This window comes from Panthera uncia (genome assembly GCF_023721935.1).
Source record: "Panthera uncia isolate 11264 chromosome D3 unlocalized genomic scaffold, Puncia_PCG_1.0 HiC_scaffold_8, whole genome shotgun sequence".
Classification (NCBI taxonomy): domain Eukaryota; kingdom Metazoa; phylum Chordata; class Mammalia; order Carnivora; family Felidae; genus Panthera; species Panthera uncia.
Window position 1 is genome coordinate 58817669 of NW_026057586.1, and position 16952 is coordinate 58834620.

A 16952-nucleotide genomic window follows, 5' to 3' on the forward strand; every position below is an offset into this window, starting at 1 on the left:
AACAATCTTCATGTTAAATAAGACGCGTATCTTGTCCACGGCTACTTTTTGAACCACGTAGTCCAGATTTGTGTGAATAACCCCCCACAAGCCTGCACTTGGCCAGGAAAGACCCTGCTGCGCTGGGGAATTTAATTGCCAATTGTCAGCTTGGGGGCCTGTTTTGACTCTAGAGATGTAGGATTTTTTTTTCTCTGGAGGTATCGATTCAGAAGCCCCCACTGTAGGGGGCCATGTGGGTTCTAGGTTGCTTCAACATGGCTGCAGGAGGAACAAAACCAGATAAATGAAAGTGGGTGGTCTGCTGGGGGAATGAAAGGGTCACTGATCAAAATTAGCAAGTCAGGGGTGCCTGGGTGGCTCAGTCAGTTGACTGCCCGACTTCGGCTTAGGTCATGATCTCATGGTTCATGAGCTTGAGCTCCACATGGGCTCACTGCTGTCAGCAAGGAGCCTGCTTCAGATCCTCTGTTCTCCTCTCTCTCTGCCCCTCCCCTGCTTGTGCTCTCTCTCTCTCTCTCTCTCTCTCTCAAAAAAAAAAAAAATTAGCAAGTCAGGAGAGAGGCTTGAGAGTTTGGGACAGGGGATGAAGTGTAAGAAATGTTTCCAATCTGAAATACCAATGCATTATTCAGATGGATATGTCCAAAAAGCTGACATGTATATAGTACCAACAAGTGAAGCTGTCTGAGTGGATGTGGTTCTCTGGGCTATGGATGGAGAAAAGAGGACAGTTTCCACAAGATTTCCTTGACTGTCTCAAGCCAGAGCCTCTTTTTATTTGCTGGTTAAGGAAAGTTGCAGAAGATCGGCCAGGAGCTACATATTTCTAGCTATACTTCTGAGGCTTGGGTGTCTGCCCAGGCATTTTCTATACTGAGCAAGGCAGCTTCCTCTCTGCAATGCATGTTTCCTTTTTCAGACAGGGACACATCTGTTTTGGAGGGAGGAAGAGATCATTGCTTCGGGAACCATTTTCAACTACATATAGAAAAATGAACTCAGGGCTGACAGTTAAGAAGTGCATGGGAGTACGTTGAAGCCCCGGCATGAAGAACTGCAGGAGCAGGTGGGTTGCAAAGTTAACTGTTCTGGGGCTTCATTTCTGCTGGGATCCTAGAGTGTCAGTTAACGACGGGACTGCAGGCCGATTTCGAAGTGTTCCCATATAAAGGACGTCGGCTGGCAGCATCCACTTCGAGATGAGGAATGAAATCCTCAGGGACGCAGCCAGCCGTGGGGTCTCCCCACGGCGGACCCCGTCCTCCTTCCACCCCACGGGGCACTGCAGCCGGGCGAGGCTGGAGGGGCAGACGGCGGAGGGGCTGTGCAGAGCGGGGTCCGGCTGCTGAGCAGGTCTGACCGGGGAGGCACTCCGCCCAGGACTCCGCAGGTCCCGGGGGCGGCCCCCTGGTGGCTGACGCCGTCTGGGGGCGTTCCTGGGAGCTGGGGGCCGCCGAGGTTAGACCCGAAGTCCCGGGAGGAGCCGGCCGGCGGCCACGTGACCGACCGCGGCGGGGCCGGCGGCCCAGAAATAGCAGCGGCGGCGGTCCCGCCCGCGGGCTGCCGCGAGCGAAAGGCGGAGACTGGAGGACGCAGGCTGGGCGCGGGCGCGGCGCGGCCCCGGCCCCGGAGGATGCTGAGCCCCTGCCCGGTCCGGCCCCGAGCACATGATGGCGATACGGGAGCTCAAAGTGTGTCTTCTCGGGGTGAGTCCTGCGCCGCCCTCCGCCGGGGACACCCACGTCCGTGCGCCCCCCCCCCTCCCCCGGCCCCTGCGCCCCCAGTCCACTGCGCCCTCTTTTCCCAGCCCTGCGGGGGTCGGGTCCGAGCCTGCCCCCGAGCTTCGCGCTCGTTCACCGCGGCCGGCCCGTCGCCCGGGAGCCGCTGGGGTCCCGCCGTGCTCGGGCCGGGCCGGGCCGCGCCGCGCCGCGGGACCCTCCGCTGGGACACGCAGAGCGGCCGCCGCTCCTCGCCGCCGCCGCGGTCCCTCCGGCCTCCGAGGGCTTTCTCCTTCGCCTTTGATAATTTCCTTCCGGCGGAAACTTTAAGTTACTCAGCCAAGGCTCCAGATCCTTTTTGCGTCTCGGGGGCAATTGGTTTATTCACTTTTTGGGGGGAGCGGGAGGGGGAGGGGGAGGGCGGGGGGGTTTGGGAGAGAAAACCCAGCCAGACGCGAGAAAATGCGAGGGGATGCCCCGGCTGGAAGGTGAAAAGTGCTGGAGAGCACTGCGCCCGAAAACTTCTGTGCAGGATGAGAAAGTTCTCCCCTATCACCGCTTCCCCTCCCCGAGTGGGTCTTTCTGAGGAGTCTGAGGAAATGTGGAAGAAGCCAGAAACAAAGACAGAAATACCCAAGCCCTTTGCTCTGGGCAGACCTGCCGGGTGACACAGGGCAGGCCCTGGAAGACCCGCGGCAGAGAGCTCAGATAATAGTCAGGGTCATTTCCTTTCGGGTGCCCACACCAAATTCCAGAATTTCTTCTTTTGAAAGAGGTGGTTTTAAGCCATGTTTTCAGCAGCCTTCGGCATCGATGCCTGGGGTACTGCCCCTGGCAAGTCTGGTCTCCCAAGAAAACCATTTCCTACAAAAAGAACAGCAGAGGGGTAGACCCGTCGTTATTTAGAAGAAATGCTCACTGGTCTGTCGAGATGGGAGACGGATGTCCTGGATGTACGGGAAGCCTATACTGAGGAAATGGTCCCAGGTTAGGACTGAATTGTACCAGACCAGCCAGGTGTCTAGGCTCCATCTAGGCTCCTTTGGCACTTCTGGCTGGACAACGTTCTCGACTGTCTTCCATCACTGTCATTTACACCAGATTGTCCGGTTCACCTAGGATTCCAGGGGACCTGGCAAAGGCCCTCCCTTCTCTGTCACCCTGGGCACAAACTACCCAGTGTTCCTGCCCTCCTGCCTTGCTCAGCCCCAGCTGGGATCTGGAAAAGGATCCTGCCCCGGTCTTCCTCTGCTGACCTTTATTTGTGTTGCAGTGTGGGTTTTACCCTCTGCGGGGCTCTCCAACATGGTTTCGACATAAATTCCGGGAATCTCGTGTTTGCCTTGCGAGGGGTCATTCCAGCCTCATGTGTCCCAAGGAATCAAGAGCAACTTTGATGTGTATTGTGTGTGCCAGGATTGGCCTCGGGAGTAAATGAAGTAGGAGATGTTTTGGCTCCCCCCAAGTCCCCCCGCCCCACGCTTTCTCCTTTGTCATCTACTTAGGAGGCACAAGTGCTACTCATCACAGGAATTATTTTCACTGTTCAGGGATGAGTCTCTGTATCCTTCTACAAGGAAATGGATCACTGGCCGTGCAATTCTGGGCAAGTACTTCAGTCGCCTCATCTATAAAATGGACGTCATAACATCTTCCCTTTTAAGGCAGAGGACTATACCAGATGATCTGCTAAGATACAGGGTACCATGTCCTGCTAACCTGTGATTCCAGGGTGACAATTAGTAAGCCTGGTGTGTGAGAGAGCTGGAGGAAGTCCCTTTACTTCTTTTCTTTTATCTCTGCGAATGAAACATATCCTTTTAGTTGGCTTCCTGGAGACAGTGCCTCACCCTGGTTCTTTGCAGTGGCTCTGTTGGTAGGAGTTTGGCTTGGGAGGACACAGCCCTGCCAGAGCAGAGCAAGAAGGTTTTTCTGGGCGGATGGAAGCTCTGAAGCATCATTCCCGTAACACCATGTCAGCGGCCTTCTTTAATTAATTAATTAATTAATTTATATTTTTACATTTATTTTTGAGAGACAGAGACAGACAGAGCACAAGTGGGGGAGGGGCAGAGAGAGAGGGAGACCAGAATCGGAAGCAGGCTCCAGGCTGTCAGCACAGAGCCCGATGCGGGGCTCGAACCCACGAGAACTGTGAGATCATGACCTGAGCCCAAGTTGGACGCTTAACCGACTAAGCCACCCAGGCACCCCGGCGGCCTTCTTTTTTGTGAGAGTGGCTCTAGGTTTTAGTCTTGTTTAGGTCAGAGGGCCAGTGACATTATCCCCCACACTGAGTGAAATCTGTTAGGTCCTGTGGTTTGCCTGGGCCTGTCCTGGCTAAGATGTATGTGATAGGCTGTATTCTTAGCTGCTCATTCCTATAGGGGGGTTCTCTGGGTGAGATAGCATTTGGGTGAGTTCAAAGCCATTTTAACCACCTTGGGTTCACTCTCTTAATTTGAGAGAGAACCTTGCAGGTCGGTGACTAAAAGAAGGAATCAAGAACAAGTCCAAAAGTCCTCAAAATTTTAGCAGGAGCTTTGGGCTCTTTTGGGTTCTCTTTGTCGGGAGGTCTCTTTTCTAGAGGCAGTCTTACACATGGCTAGCACTCAGCTTCCTGTTTTTCAGCCACGACATCTTCCTGAAGTCTCAGTCGGACTGAGACTTTAGAAGCCATGCCCTCTGTCATGTCACTTTCTTTTGTGCCCCCTTGAGAAGGTGATGGAGAATGCAGAGCTCCTAACTGAAGTCTGGCTGTCTCACTGGGGAGGCTGAGGGGCTAGTCTTTTTGTGCCCGGCCATCGGCCTTGAGTGTTCCGTGGCTATTCGAGGATGCACTTCCCATTTAAGGTACAAAGTGTGGGCAGTGCAGACTTTTATCCCTCTTAGCTGTGGTCTGCAGCCTCTTCGGGGTTGGAGTTTCCCAGCGGGAGGGTCATTCGCAACAGGTGGAATAAGCCAGATGACAGGTCTTCTCTGCCTGTACCTGTGCCTTTCACGACCATGAAGTTCAGCATGTCTGTCTTGCTTCTTTTGGTCAGTGCTCCCAAATGGAGTCAACAGCAGTCTGGGGAGCATTCCCTGAATGCTTTGTGCATTCAAACCAAGGACTCAAGAGCATTGGGTTTATTTAGGCTACCTGTTATAAATTCTTGGCTCTCGTTGCTGTCATGGGTGGCTTTTCTCGTGTTTATCCTAAGCCTTTGTGAATGCCCTTTCCTGGGATAAACCAGGGTGCCGTGGAAGCTAGCCACACAGGATGGTGTGCTTGCCAGGGGCACATGGTGAAAAGGGGTCCTTATTAGACACCCAGGACCCGTGGGTCCCGTTCTTGTCAATAAAGTGCCAATCATCCCACTTTGTAATCTGAATTAGTATTATGAAACATGTAGCTTGAAAACAATGCCCTTAAAAAGAGCGAAGTATGTTAAAAAAAAAAAAAACTAACAAAAACAATATCGAGGCAGCAGCTGTTCCAACCCCAAAGGTGGAAAGCTTCCCAGTGTGCATTTTTAACACACATCACCACGTGGCAGAAAGCAAGGGGAGGGGGAGAGAGAGGGAGAGAAGGGAGAAGAGGAGGAGGAGGAGGGGGCGGAGAGGATCTTCCTTTTCTTCTATTATTTCCTCTGGGTGTGTATGCTTAAAAACTGCTTCCGGATGGAATCCCAAAGAGATTTATATTTGGGCTTTGGTTGTCTTGACGACAGTTTAGAGGTTTCTGCCACTTCCTCAACAGCTTGAGTGGCATGGTTAAAACACAGCTGAGGGTGTCCCTGCTTCTGGTAAGGAGCTTGGTGCTCATCTTTCTGCTAGGATCTGGGTGATGGTTCATCACAGAGCAAACACCTGGGATTGGTGTGGCGTCTGGGCAGCAGAGACCTCAGCTGTGTGCAGGGCCTTCCCGTGAGGGGACTGTGTGATTCCCAGAGGCTCTAGGACCCAAGGGTGGGACAGATAAGCAGATCAGTCAGAGCTGTGGACCCTCAAATGGGCTACTTTGAGTGATAGTGAGCACTCCGTCACCGAAAGCATTCATAAGACTAGGTGCATCTGGTTGGGTCTTCGTGGAAGGATGGAATGCGTAGGACGGGGAGGATTGGGCCAGGCACTCGTCCGAATTGCTTTCCAAGAGATTCTAACATAACTCATTTTCATTTTTTCCCAGAAACCCCATTTCTTGGGGTGTGGGGGGTTGGTGGGGGAGGATGTAGAGAGGCTAGAAATCTAATCTGTTTCTTACCAAACCTGATTCCTGTATTAAATTGAACCCTTTGTGGAAAGCGTGGTACTGGGTTGAAAATAAATATGAATGACATAGTGGAATGTCTTCTGGGAGCGCCCAACGTATGTAACACCGAGCATCCGCCAGGATTGATGTATTCCGCCAGGGTCTCTTTGTTCCTTTTTTCTTCAGGGTCAACAATGGCTACATCTCTCTCTCAGCCTTCTGAGCTCAGTGCTCCCTGGGATATGCGTCAGAGTCACTTGCAGGCACTTTCAAACTTCTTGTGGTCCCTCCCCATCCCTTGTGAGGCATGTGGCCCCCACCCTTTCCCCTGGCCCAGTGTCACTGTTCTCATGAATGTGTCTGTCGTATCCCTCGGGACTGCTCCAAGGCCATTGCCATTGGAAAATATAAAACTTTACTTTCTAAGATGTTAGGGCATAAAAAGATTTTGAGCTCGTGAGTTACAAAAGGTCTTCACATTTAATTGTGTCCAACAAGTTAGATTACTTTTAGGGCTTGCCTGTCTCTGCAGATACTACACTTTGATTTATCTTTATTTTTACAATTTCCAATACGTGCTTGAAAATGGAATAGGCATTCATTCGTTCAACCGCTCACCATCTATCCAGTGTTTCTTTCATGCCAGGAGCTGCTGTGGGTGGCTGCAGGTAGGTAGGACAGCCATGAGCCTTGTCTTTGAAGCCCTCTACCTTTCCTGGGATGTGGACCCAAAAGCAGTGACCTAAATGACATCACTTGTATTCCTGTGACGGCACTTACCACAGAGCCAAGCACAGCAGAAGGAATAGAGTAAGATTATGATACATACTGACCGCCATCCATCTTATTAGACGTGAGGACAGGTGAGGGGTAGAAAGTTTTTGCACCATGTCTGTTTTGACTGCCTGCTGGGCTAACTCTGCTGGAGACAGAAGACAGGGAAGACGGGGTTCTGGTCCCTGCTGGTGATGGAGAGGTTCCTGGTCGGGCAGGGAAGACAGGCACGTGCACAGGAACTAACATTCGTGGCCATGGCGATGAGTGGGATCCTGTCACGTGGTACGGCGGGAGACAAGGAAGTTAAATTGAATACAGGGGGGCTGGGAAAGGAGGAATCAGGGAAGGTATCTTCAAGAAGGAAGGATTTGAAGAGTGCCTCAGAGAACACACAGGGCTTTGACAAGAATGGAAAGTGGGTGTGGACTTCAGGCCTTGGGGAGAGCAGGTGGGACTCTGGTTCTCATGGTGTTTTCTGGAGGGCTGAGGTGACTGGAAAGTGAGGGAGGCAGGGAGCACAGCCCTTCCACTCCTGGGCTGACCACCGTCCTGTTGACCCCACTACCTCCCTAGAATGGGGTCTTTTATTTTTAACTCACTCTTTCCCTTCTTTTATTTTGAAACGTCTCACACTCACAAAACATTTGAAAGAGCAGAGCAACGAATGCCTGTAAGTCTCTCCCATAGATTCAGTGGGAATGACATCTTGTCAATCTCTTGCTTTTTATCTCTTTCTCTCTCTAATGTATTTTTTCCCTGGACCCTCTGAAAGTAAATTGCAGACATTATGACACTTGACTCCTATATAATTATGTATCTTTTAGAAGAAAGGACGTTCTCCTTCACAACTGTAATGCCCAGAACTGAACACAGATATAATGGTATCGTGTATGTAGTTCATACTCAGAGTTTCCAGTTGTCCCCAAATGACCTTGATAGCTGTTTAAGAAATCCACGGAGACCATGTACTACATTTGCTTGTCATGTCCCTCATCTAAAACAGTTCCCCTCCTTTTTTTCTGCCACGAATCCAGGCCACTTACCTTGTAGAAAGTCCCAAGGTCTCAATTTTTCTAGTTGCCACCTCGTTGCTTCTTCTGGGTTATGCGTGTTGGTGAGCAGACAACATACTTGATGTTGAATGGTCTTATTTTTTATGTGCCCGTGTATATTACAGTTTTCTTTCCCACTTACCTTTATGGCACTCATTCAACAAATTATCTCTTAGCTTCTACAAGTGCCAGGCAGTGGTATGTCTGAGCAAAACAAAGGGCTTTGACCTTATGGAGCTTACGTTTTAGCAGAAAGGTGGGAAGACAGATTCTCTGGCTGGTTAGAAGGTGGTAAGTGTTATATGGAAAAGCAGATGTGGCCCAGAGCTGGGGGAGGGGCACAGGAGCTCCAGGAGGGGAGGGGCAGGTCGGTAGGGTGGTGGTGAGGATGCTCTGTCTCTGTCAGAGACCAGATGGGGCTCCTGCTTTACCTGGGGTTTGACTTCGGTTTTGTGACTTGAGTCGCATGGTGTGACCACTGAGCTGCTGAGAGTTGAGTAGGTCCTGAGGAACCAGAGTTGTCTCTCTTGATGTCTAACTCTTTGTCAGTTGAAATAAGGAAATGAAAAGAGGGACTGAACATCGGGGTCACTGAATGGGTTTCTCACTGTGGAATCTTCTGTTTCGACGAATCTTTTTCTGATCTATTTCCTTGCTTCGAATACCTCAGACCTGCTCTGACTTCTCTGGAGGTCATGAAACTTCTGCTCGCTCAGGATTTAACCCAGAAGGTAGCCTAGGCGGCTTTCAGTTCCCTGGGAGGCTCGTGGAAGAGCTGGATTACCAGAATTTGAATGAGCCCTGTTGGAGAGCCAACAGAATACAGGGGAAATCGGTTCCCTCCTATTTTCTCTGCTTTGAACAGGGTAGCAGAGAGCTGGATCCCTTTTTATCAACAGTATTTGCTTTTCTAGAAGAAAAAGATACCTGTATTATCCAGTATCACTTCCTTTCTTCTCTCACGGAGTCAGTATTCTAACTGGGATCTGCAGATAGAATGCCTAGTCCTAAAAGGTGCCTCTATCAAAGATTTCCCTGAAAGGGAGGGAGAGAGAGGGAGAGCTGGTTCAGGGACAGAGAAAGAAAGACAAGAGTAGGGAAGGTGGGGGGAGATGGGCGGGGGAGAGAGACACCCACGCACACACCTGTGCATGAAGAGTATCACTTAGAACTTGCCCACTTGCCCTCTGATGGCAAAGGGCAAGTTTTGTTTTTTGTTTTTTTCTGGTCAGACTATTAGCCAGGGTATTTAGATTTATGGCAAGCTTAATTAAGAAAGTCTTTTTGGGGGGTGCCTGGATACCTCAGTCCGTTGAGTGCCCAGTTCTTGATTTCAGCTCAGGTCATGATCCCAGGGTCCTGGGATCAAGCCCTGCATTGGGCTCCATGCTGAGCATGGAGGCTGCCTGAGACTCTTTCCTCCTTTCCCCCCCTCTCTCTCCTGCTCGTGCTTTCTCTGTCTCTAATAATGATTTTTAAAAAGTCTTTTTTCTTTAAGAAAAAAAAAAGCATAGCATCAATCCTACATATTTCATGGCCTTACCTCTCATTGCAGAAGTGAAAAATTTTCTAACCTTTTCCATAATAATCTTCTGAAGAGCTGTTTTCTTCATTATAAAGTAACACATGCTCATCTTAATTAAATTTTGAATCTAATTATGAGGTGGGACAGTGATTGATTAGTGAAGTGATAAATTTTCATTTGTGATCACAAAGATGAGGGATCCAGGATGACGCCTTGAGCTTCATTTCTTTATAATGACATATACTTGTACAAACTTGCCACAGTCTTGTTTCCTGTCATTAGCTGGAAATCCTGTGGGTATGAGGAAATCGTCCTACCTGCCCTCCTTCACCTCCTGTTCCCCATCTTGCAACTCCTGTTCTTTCCTTGTCTCTGGTGTTATGTTCAGATGACCACTTATAATTTTATGGTCGACATCAAGTTCACCGTCCTGCTCTGTGTTTTTCCGTTGTCTCTGTTCTTTCCTGCCCTGCAGGATCATTTTCTCCCATCGTTTTAATTTGTTTTCTTATTCTCCCACTTCTCATCGATGAATCATCAGACTGTCCTTCTTGAAAGAGGCATCTAGGGCTTAGCTCACAGAGGGAATGTTTCTAGCCTGCTCTTCACTTGCTCCCCCACTGCTGAGTGGGGAGTGTGTGCTGAGCCGATCCCGGTGACCTTCCCTTCTGCTGCCAGGGTAGACCAGAAAACCCGGCCAGCTTTACCCTTTGGAGAGTAATGCTGGCAAACAGGGATCTGTACAAAGTAAATGTGAGAAGTGAGATGATTCATTTTCAGAAATACCAAATAAAAGCTGTGCTGTCTAGTTAACAATAGGTTTAAAACCTATTGGAAATAGGTACGACTCCCCCCACCTCCGCCCAGTGGAGTCCCAAACCCTTAGATCCTTCACTTCCTGGTTCTTCTTCCCTTCTCCATTCCGTGGGCTTGTTTTTCATGTGTTTCGCAATGAGCATGCCCCAAAGAACTGAAGCCTGTGGCACCTCAAGGAATGTACAGTTGTTCCCATCAGACTGCTTTTTGCCTTACATGGGCATAGGCGACTTCCGGGTAAGGCTGTAATGTCTGTAGTACTCAGCCAGTGAGGAATCAGGGGAGGGACTTGCACACTAGGAGGTAAATTGCCTGCTGTAACTGCCCCGAGTGTGCCTGTCCATCAGACACCCGCTCTTCCAAGAATGTTGATTAAAGCCTCCCTTCACTGTGCTCTGAGTCTCCACGACCCTCCTTTGTTTGGGGCAGTGGGCTTATTTTTCATAGTAAATGAGGGTTTAACTGAGAGTCGTGTGCCTTGAGAGATGAATGGAGCTTGCTGCATGGCTGGGAGGCTGTAGGCACATAGCACGGTTTCCCAGAGAGGAGGGGACGATGTCCTTGAGGTTTACGCTCCAGCAATGTACTTGGTGTGATAGGGCGCACATGGGAAACAACCCCAGGCGACCCTGCGGGATGTCACATGATGCTTCGTTGCCTGATGTTTCCAAGGAAGGGCCAAGGAGTTTGGGAGAGGCCAGGGAGGGCATGTGGGTGCCCGCTGCTGAGCCACGTTGGCCCAGCGCAGAGGAGGGAAGTGTTGGGGAGTGAGTGGGAGAGGCGATGTTTACCATACACATCCACTGACAGGAAAAGGTTCTAAAGAGACTCATTTGTCAAGTGGTTATCCCCGTGGGGCAGGGACTAATTTGCACTTATAAATAACTTCTTTCTCTTCATTGGTTTATTTAATGAGCACGCATTGCTTGTGTAATTAATTTAAAACCTATAAAAACTTCTTGCAGGGCCAAGGAGATGTTTGACGGGTAGAGATCCTTTTGGTTGTTACTGGAAATAACTGACAAATTGATAATAAAACCAGAAAGTAATGTGGGTCAGACTGTGAGAGGTCCTTGAAACGTGAAGGTTGTGCCTGTAAGCTGTGGCATGCCAGCTCTGTCATCAACAGGACAGACACTCGAGTGGCTTCTCAGGTCACGCTGTGCTCTTATCTGTGCGCGTCATTATTTGGCCTCATGGTGACCACTTCAGCCGCAACAACTCTGCCTTCCCCACCATTCCCGAATCTAGGGTTTCTCAAGATGGGGTTTCGGAAAGTAGCGGGTCTGTCATTCTGTCCCGTGGGGTCTGTAGTTTTCTGTGCCTGTTCATTTCAATGCTGTTCTTTAAAAAATAGATAAAAGTACATCGTGGATCTTCAGGGTGATCACCGAGTGACAAAACTGTGTCACAGCTTCGGTGCCCATAAAAGCTGGCTAATGAGATAAGAACGGAGGCAGAGTACAGAGATAATGCGTGAGGCCATGTGAAGACCAAGTGACCCTGCAACACAGGTGACAGATATTTTCCAGGCACTGTTCAAGGGCTTGGGCATACAGCAGGTAACAAATCAGACCCACGGTCCTGACCTTGTGGAGCGGACATCCAGCAGGAGTGGCTACTGCTTGTAAATACCTAGTACGGCAGATGGTGATAGGTGCTATGGAGAGAAGCCAGGTGGGCGCACTGGGAGTGTTGGTTAGGGGGTGGTTGAGTAGGGGCTTCAGGATGGCCCTTGAGTAAAGACACAGAGGCAGTATTCCTGAGCTGGCAGAGGGGACCCCAGGGCTGGGGTGGGAGGGGCATGCCTGGTGAGTTTGTGTGCCGGCGGGTGGCCCAGTGGGGCCGCAGCACAGTGATCACTGGGAAGGAAGCAGAAGCCGGTTTGGGGCCTGAGCCCATGATGTCTGGTGGGCAGGTTGGGAACTGTGGCATTTCCTGGGCCTCTGGTGGGCAGGGGGTGCTGTTGAAGGTCTTGGGCAGAGCAGTAACCAAGGTCTGACCTCCCTTTTATGTGGATGGTCGCAGCTGCTGCGTGGAGGGTGGTCCGCAGGCAGGGAACTGGCAGAAGACCAGATCGTGGTGATTTCTACCAGGGCGTGGCAGCCTCAGCGGTGCACGGGGTCCCGCGTGGGCTGTTTGAAGGTAGAAGCGAACCCTTTGCTGACAGATTATGTGTGGAGTAGGAGAGAATTACGCCATCACAGCACGCTGACCTCAGGGTGCTCCCCAGCCCTGAGCTGTTTCCGTTAAACAGAGCAGCATTATCCATCGCAGGAGATGGATACTCATCTGCATGTTGTTGGCTTTGGAGTTTAATTTGTATTTAATTAATATGTTTACCTTTATTTTGTGGTTTCAGAATAGCATAAGCAGTTTGTGTGTACGTTTATTATTTGCATGTATTTACTCCGTCGTTAACGTTTACCTTAGGATCCATGGGATTGCTTTTCCCCTTAAAAAAGCCTATGGAGTCTTCAAAGGGCCTGAGAAAAACTACTCTGACCGCTGAGGTTGGCTGTGGGCTAATGGAAGCTGTTGTCCTTCATGAAGTATGTTGGCAGGACTGTGGAAAAGGAGGCTGTATTTCCAGGAATCAGGGTCCCTGGGCATGCCTGTTGCGACGTGGAGGTGTGTGTGTTGAGCTGTGCCCAATGCTGGCCTAGGGTGCTATTCCTAGGGGAGTAAGGCCTCAACTGTCTTGCTCCTTTTTTTGATGTGACGCAGGCCATGGAGAGCCTTGATAATCCTGGACCTTCCCAGGGATACCTGGATTCTGTTGAAGCCTCAGAGGGTATGTGGCTAAATAAAGCAAAGAATGCATTAGGCTTTTTAAAGAACGTTCTTCTCATAAAAGCATTATTTATATAGACATGGGAGTCATGAACTCAGTCATTTAAAGATCTTCCAAAAAAAAAATAGGGGTGCCTGGGTGGCTCAGTCAGTTCAGCGACCGGCCTCGGCTCGGGTCATGATCTCACGGTTCGTGGGTTCGAGTCCCGCATCGGGCTCTGTGCTGACAGCTCAGAGCCTGGAGCCTGCTTCCGATTCTGTGTCTCCCTCTCTCTGCACCTCCCCTGCCTGTGCTCTGTCTCTCTCCGACTCTCAAAAACTAAATGAATGTTAATAAAAAAATTAAAAATAAGATAAAATAAAATAAAGACCTTCCAGAATAATTCGGTTTAAAAGGAACTAGTAATAAATACAGTCTATACGTTTTCAGAAGAAAGATACTTATTTAAAAAGATGAATTGTATTATTTGTAGATTGCCACCTCATGACTTAATCTTAGTAATGTAACCTAATGTGCAATAAAAATAGACATATTTTTAAAATATGGTTGCTAACCTTTTGATTGTATGATTTACTGATTTGAGTATGTTGCTGCTGGTAATGTGAATTGCGTTATTGGACATTTCACTTCCGTCAGCCCTGCACTTGTGGCTTGTGAATCACCACTGTTGTGTCACAGCTAACCACATGTGCACATCCTCGTCCTCGCTTTTGAGCAGGGTAGCTACACTCTGCCTGCGTCTTCGTACGTGCTTGGCTTCCTCCTTATAGGCACTACAAGAATTTATAATTGCCCTGCTCTAATCCTTGCAGGGTCAGTAATAGTTGAGCAAGATTGGTACACAGTCCTGGAGCTGAAACCAAAACACAGTCCATTCGTCCCCAATCAAGAAAGTACTTCAGAATGCCTTCGATTAAGAAGGATGTTGCTGTACGGTTGAGCCTAAGTCTGGTGTATGAGTATCTCCGTAATCCCAACAGTTGCCACGTACTGAGTGTAACTCATGTGCCACACACCATCTGAGTGTCTCAGTTATCCGTTGCCGTATAACAAACTACCCCACACTTTGTAGCTTAAAAGAACAGTGCGTTATTTTTTCACAGTTCTGTGGTTTGACTGGGCTCAGAGGGCAGCTCTTGCCTGGGGTTTCCTTGCTGTTTCAGTCGGATGCTGGCCAGGGCTGGAGCCATCTGCTGGGTCAGTCACGTGTCTGGTGCCTGGGCTGGGATGGCTGGACTAGCTGGGGCTAACCAAGTGTCTCCTTCCATGTGGCCTCTCCATGCAGTTACCTTGGGCTTCTTCATAACCTAGAGTCTCAGGGTAGGCAGCCGTGTCACATGGGGGCTGGCTGTGTCCAGAGGGAGTGTTCATGAGCTTTGGGCGGAAGCTTCTTGTGACCTAGCCTCACCGATTCCAGAATGTCATTTCTGCCACATGTAATTGATGGAGCAAGTCACTAAGGCCCGCCTAGAAGCAAAGGGAGGAGATTTGCACTCTACCTCTTAATGGGAGTAATGGCAAGAATCTGTGGCCATCTTTAGTCTCCCCCACTGAGTAAGTGCTCTATATACATTATGGTATTTTGGGACTTGTAAGGGTGAGTTGCATTACTATCCCCACCTTGCTGATGAGGAGACGAAAGCTCAGGGGTTAGTAACATGAACAAACACTCTCTGCTAATAAGTGAGGCTCCATGGATTAGAACTAGCTTTGTGTGACCCCAGAACTCGGTGCGCTTAACTACTTTGCTGTGCCACAAACCTTAGCTGTTATTAGTCACAAATTACTTCTTTACAGCAGAGCACCACTGGTTCGATAGAATGGAATTATTAGAAAATACAAGGTATTTTGGGGGCGCCTGGGTGGCCCAGTCTGTTAAGCAACCGACTCTTGATCTCAGCTCAGGTCATGATCTCATGACTCATGGGACTGAGCCCTGCGTCCAGTTCTGTCCTGACAGTGTGGAGCCTGCTTGGATTCTCTCTTTCTCCCTCTCTCTCTCTCTCTCTCTGCCCCTTCTCCACTTGTGCATGCTCTCTCTCTTCTCTCTCAAAATAAATAAACTTTAGAAAATATCTTTTAAAAGTATTGTGTTTAAACACTAATAATAATTGAACCAGGTTTGAAGTACTTCCATGGAAGAAAAGGAGGCAGACCGCCATGTCAAGGTCCTGGCCAGGTGTTTTGGGAGGACTGATTCTCACTTCCGGGAATGTATTAACACGAAAAGGCGAAGTGCAGTGTGTCAGGATCTTGATGACGGCAGGGAGGTCCTAATGCGTCCCCAGCAGCTCTAACGCACAGCGACATCGACAGCACCGCAACAGCACCTGGTGTGGTTGTAGTGTGTGGTCTGCGAATGCAGTATGCCTCCTGTCCCTGATTTGCAGGTGTGAGAGACTGAGGCGTAGGGTGTTGAATGCTTTGCTCAGGGTCCAGAGGCTGGCTGTGTGTGGGGAGCAGCCCTGAGCCCAGGCTTTCTGACCTTTTCTGCGTTTCCCAGCTCACCTGTCCAGGAAGCAGCGTTTAACTTTGCTCCTTTTATTCCTTTAACTCTCCCTTTGGATGCATAGTAAGCGCTCTGTCAGGAATGTCAGTTTGCAGAGATCAGTCGATCAGGAAGGCCAACCTGCTAGATTGGTGGGGCCTGTTAGATGTTAGAAGTTTCTAGGTCTGCCAGTACAACTGTCATCACAGCTGTGCCGGCCTCCTGCCAGGCGGCACTGCTGAGCGTGCATAAGCCTCTGGGTAGGCAGACGGGAGTACCTTTCCTGGCTTTGCCACTTAACTAACTCGATGATGGTAGCAAATCACGTAACTTCCGGGGCTCAGTTTCCTCCGCTGGAAAATGCTGACGCCTTGCATACGTAACCCTTTTGACAGGGAATCAATCCCGCCTGGCATGTCAGATTCAGAAAATTCTTTTACCTCTTCCACAGTGAACCATTTGACATCCTGATAACCTCAAGGCTTAGGGGAGTTTAAATTGTTTCCGTGAGAGGATTCCAATTTGGAAGTTTTCTTTAACCTTCTCTGTTACGCGATCTGCAAGGCATAAGTGCTGAGTAATAGCTTTTGACTTAGTATATGATATTGTAGAAAAATATTGCATTATTTTTACTAACTTGACCAAGTTTATAATATACTCTTTAAATTTTTATATCGAAGTATAATATTCATACAAAAAAGGTGCACAGATCTTCCATGTGGTGAACGAATGGATTCTCACAAATTGAATAGACCCATACAGACACGCAGATCCAGAAACAGAGTGTGGGCCAGTCCTCCAGAAGCCCATCCTGTTCCTCCTTCCTGGCATTAGCCGTCAAAGAGACAAGAAAGAAGAAAAAAAAAAAAGAAAAGCAAAAAAGAAAGAAAGAAAACTAACCTGTTCGCCTGACTTCTAACACCATGATGTTACAGTTGGCTCGAGAACGATGTGGAGGTTAGGGGTGCCGACCCCCTGCAGTCAAAAATTTGTGCATAATTTTTGACTCCCTCGAAACTGAATTACCAATAGCCCACTGTTGACAAAAAGCCTTACCAAGAACATAGTTGATGAACACGTTCTGTGTGTATTATATACTGAATTGTTACAATAATAGTACTAAAGTTTCTCTAGCTTTAGACAAAAGAAAATGTTATTAAGAAAATTATAAAGAAGAGAAAATGCATTTACAGTACTGTAGTGTATTTACTGAAGAGAATCTGTGTGTGAATGGACCTGCACAGTTCAAACCTGTGTTGTTCAAAGGTCAACTGTATTTTTGCTTGTTTTTATCATAACATACTAACTGAATGATCTGCATTATTTTAAAGTAATTATCCTAAAGTGGTATTTAATAAAACTTCCTATGCTCCTAGGACAGGGGTCTCCCAGTTGGTGGGCAGGGACTGCCATCGGGTCACAGGGGTGCAGGGACTCGGAGGCTGGCCTTGGCAGGTGGGGCTGGGCAGGCTGCAGCCACCTGTGCCCATTTGTCCAATGCTAGACAACTAATACCATCTTCTGTGTTTGCTGGGATATGAAAGA

The 16952-nt window shown here is 49.0% G+C and overlaps 1 protein-coding gene across 2 annotated transcripts in view; it reads left to right on the plus strand.

The window, feature by feature from the left end:
* Positions 1–1510: 1510 nt before the first annotated feature.
* Positions 1511–16952, plus strand: part of RAB31 (RAB31, member RAS oncogene family) — a 127000-nt gene continuing 111558 nt past the window's right edge. Inside the window, exon 1 of one of the 2 annotated variants that reach the window (XM_049620437.1) lies at positions 1511–1709. In XM_049620437.1, the coding sequence (XP_049476394.1) occupies positions 1671–1709 (39 nt within the window). In that variant the 5' untranslated portion in view covers positions 1511–1670. Of the gene's footprint in view, positions 1710–2712; positions 11803–16952 lie in introns of those variants that run through there. The other variant, XM_049620438.1, reaches the window with a different exon arrangement.